This window comes from Solenopsis invicta, chromosome 3 (assembly GCF_016802725.1).
Source record: "Solenopsis invicta isolate M01_SB chromosome 3, UNIL_Sinv_3.0, whole genome shotgun sequence".
NCBI lineage: Eukaryota > Metazoa > Arthropoda > Insecta > Hymenoptera > Formicidae > Solenopsis > Solenopsis invicta.
In genome coordinates, this window is record NC_052666.1 from 1,807,501 (window position 1) to 1,810,251 (window position 2,751).

The following is a 2,751-nucleotide window of genomic DNA, read 5'->3' on the forward strand; positions in this document are numbered from 1 at the left end:
AAGGCTTACCATGACATTAAAAAATTTAACAAAAAGGTGGATAAGCTTGGCGCAAATCAAAGGAAGCTACATGCAGAAATACAAAGTTTAGAGGAGGAATGCGCGTATGATTTGAAGAAATTTCAAAAAAAATTTGGGCCGTTGCGACGGAAAGTCTTCGATAACTTAAGAACCGGGGAAAAAATGATTTTTCAAGATAGAAGATTGAAACGTGCTTTTATTAAACAAGTACGTTTTTCTTTCTATATCCATAAAAGCTGTAACTTTTATTCATCTGGTATTTAATTGCATTTTTTTTCAGATTTACGTTATTGATGACAAATACTCGGCTGAGTGTGTCAAACAAATTGATAAATTACTTAAAATTTTGTAAAAATTTTAATTTTTTATTATCTTTTTATTAGTTAACTAGTGTTAGAGCTAAGGATAATTCTCACTCGGGGAGTCAGTTAAAAAAGGCGAGATCTTTAGCTAGGCGTATATTGCACATAGAAGTACAGGAGGGGAAAGTCTCCGTGACAATTGTGTCGGCCGCGAGAGACGAGCTGCACATAGAGAGGAAAAAGATACCGCAGATGGCGGTGCTATGCAATCGTGGCGAGCCACCTATACCTAACACTTCCCCTCGAGCCGATTGCTACTAAAAAAACGTACATTTTTGCTACTTCAGTGCTCGAAATAGGAAGACCACTGCTTAAAACGATACTGTGCTTGATCTTAATCTGAACAGTCAATTCAAGTCACTAAGTCCGGCCAACTTTGCACACTTGACGTGCTTGGCTTTCACTAGTCCCTTAGTCAGGAAGTCAGCGGCCTGGTCCTCGGTGGATATGTGTTTCAGACGTAGCTCCTTCCGCTCAGTAGCTTCTCGAACGAAGTGGTGGCGTATATCGATATGTTTGCTCCTCGCATGATATACAGGGTTTTCCGCCAGCTTCAGTGCGCTTTGGTTATCGCAGTAGATCATCACGTTGCTCAGATCGTTGAATCCGAGTTCGTTTAGGAAACGTCGTAGGAAGATGGCTTCCTTGGCACCCTCCGACAGAGCCATATACTCCGCTTCCGTCGTCGACAAGGCCACCGTCCGCTGTTTCCTGGACTCCCAGGATACCGGTCCTCCGTTGAGCATGAAAATGTACCCGGAGAAGGATCTCCTGTCTTCAGCGTTGCCCCAATCTGCGTCAGCAAAACCGACGATCGGCCCAGAGTTGGAGCCATAGGTCAATCCCACATCGATGGTCCCTTTTAGGTACCGTAATACCCGCTTCGCTGCCTTCCAGTGGTCCAAGCTGAAACAGTTATTGTACTGTCCGAGGTAACTCACCGCGAACGAGATATCAGGTCGAGTGGTCGAGGCCAGGTAAGTTAGCGCCCCGACTAATTCGCGATACGGCAACTTCAGGTCATCGTCAGATTGATTTTCGTTCTTCTCCAGCTTCAACCCGGAGGTCACCGGAGTAGCTACTGTGCTGCAATCCGTCATCCCAAATCGCTCCAGTACGCTGCGGATGTACCCAGGTTGGCACATCGTTAATCTTCCATCTGATTGATTGAATTCTATGCCGAGGCATTGTTTCGCAGGACCGAGGTTCTTGATCTTGTTTTCCCAATCCTCGTCTCAGTTCAGCTATCTTCTCGCGATTCCGGGAAGCAATCAGTATGTCATCGACATACGTAGCGATGAGTGTGATGTCTTCTCCGGAGCCCACGTAGAACAGACAAGGATCACCCTTTGATGATGTAGCGCCCAACTTCTTTAGGGTACTGCTAAGTTCCTCGTACCAATCTCTACCGGCCTGAGGTAGTCCGTAGAGAGATTTCTTTAGCAAACAGAATCTCCTTCCTTTATGCAAGTCCGAAAGCATCTTCTTCGCCTTCGTTCCGACGTCGGTCTGATCTTCAGAATCAATGATATCTTGCAGAATTCTTTCCAGCTCTCGTGGCGGATGCATGTAAACGTCTCTCTTCAGACGTCCATTTAGATATGCGGTCTCGACATCGAGTTGTTCGATCGTCATCCCGTATCTAGCGGCCAGGGATGCCATAAGACGTATGCTGCTCGTTCGAGCCACTGGTGCGAATGTCTCCGCGAATTGGATGCCGAGTCGTCGCTTGAAGCCTTGAGCGACTAAGCGCGCCTTGCGCTTCTCAAGTTTACCATCCGGACTGAACTTGTTCCTCAGAATAATTCGGCTTCCCACGACGCCCTCTTCACCGGGTCGCTCCACCAATGTCCACGTCTCATTCATCAAGATGCTCTTCATCTCGGTTGCGATCGCTTGACGCCATTCATCAGCATCCTCACCGTTCATGGCTTCCTTCATAGGAACCTCCGACAAAAACGCTTGATGCGTTTCCTCGACGTTCGCGGCAGAGTCCTTTGCAGCGTGATACTGCTTCGTCGGTCTTCCCCTCGAACCAGATCGGATGATCCTGGGTCGACCAGGGCCTCTCCGCGCGGTCGCCTCGATGACGCCCTGTTCGGGAGCATCTTCGTTGGCACTCTGAAAAGTATCTTCGTTTGGATCGTCGTCATCCTCGTCAGAAGACTCGTCGTTCTCGAGAAGTTCTTCTCCTCCTTCGTCGACGTTTTCCTCGACTGGCTTCGGCAGGGACTCAAATTCCACGAACTCTTGTGATTTCGTCGCGTTTTCTTCGGGCTTGTTTCCATCGTTTACGATCGAGTACGGCGGTACGTCCTCCATGAACCGTACATCACGGGTGATCAGCACTTGTTGCTTCACCGACGAC

The 2,751-nt window shown here is 47.9% G+C and overlaps 1 protein-coding gene across 1 annotated transcript in view; it reads left to right on the plus strand.

Moving 5' to 3' along the window:
- LOC105206461 overlaps positions 1-644 on the plus strand; it is a 3,721-nt gene extending 3,077 nt beyond the window's left edge. The window contains exons 4-6 of the mRNA XM_039446862.1: positions 1-228; positions 302-358; positions 405-644. The exon at positions 1-228 is cut by the window's left edge and continues 33 nt beyond it. Of these exons, the coding sequence (XP_039302796.1) occupies positions 1-228; positions 302-358; positions 405-644 (525 nt within the window). The remainder of the gene's footprint in view (positions 229-301; positions 359-404) is intronic.
- Positions 645-2,751: the final 2,107 nt, after the last annotated feature.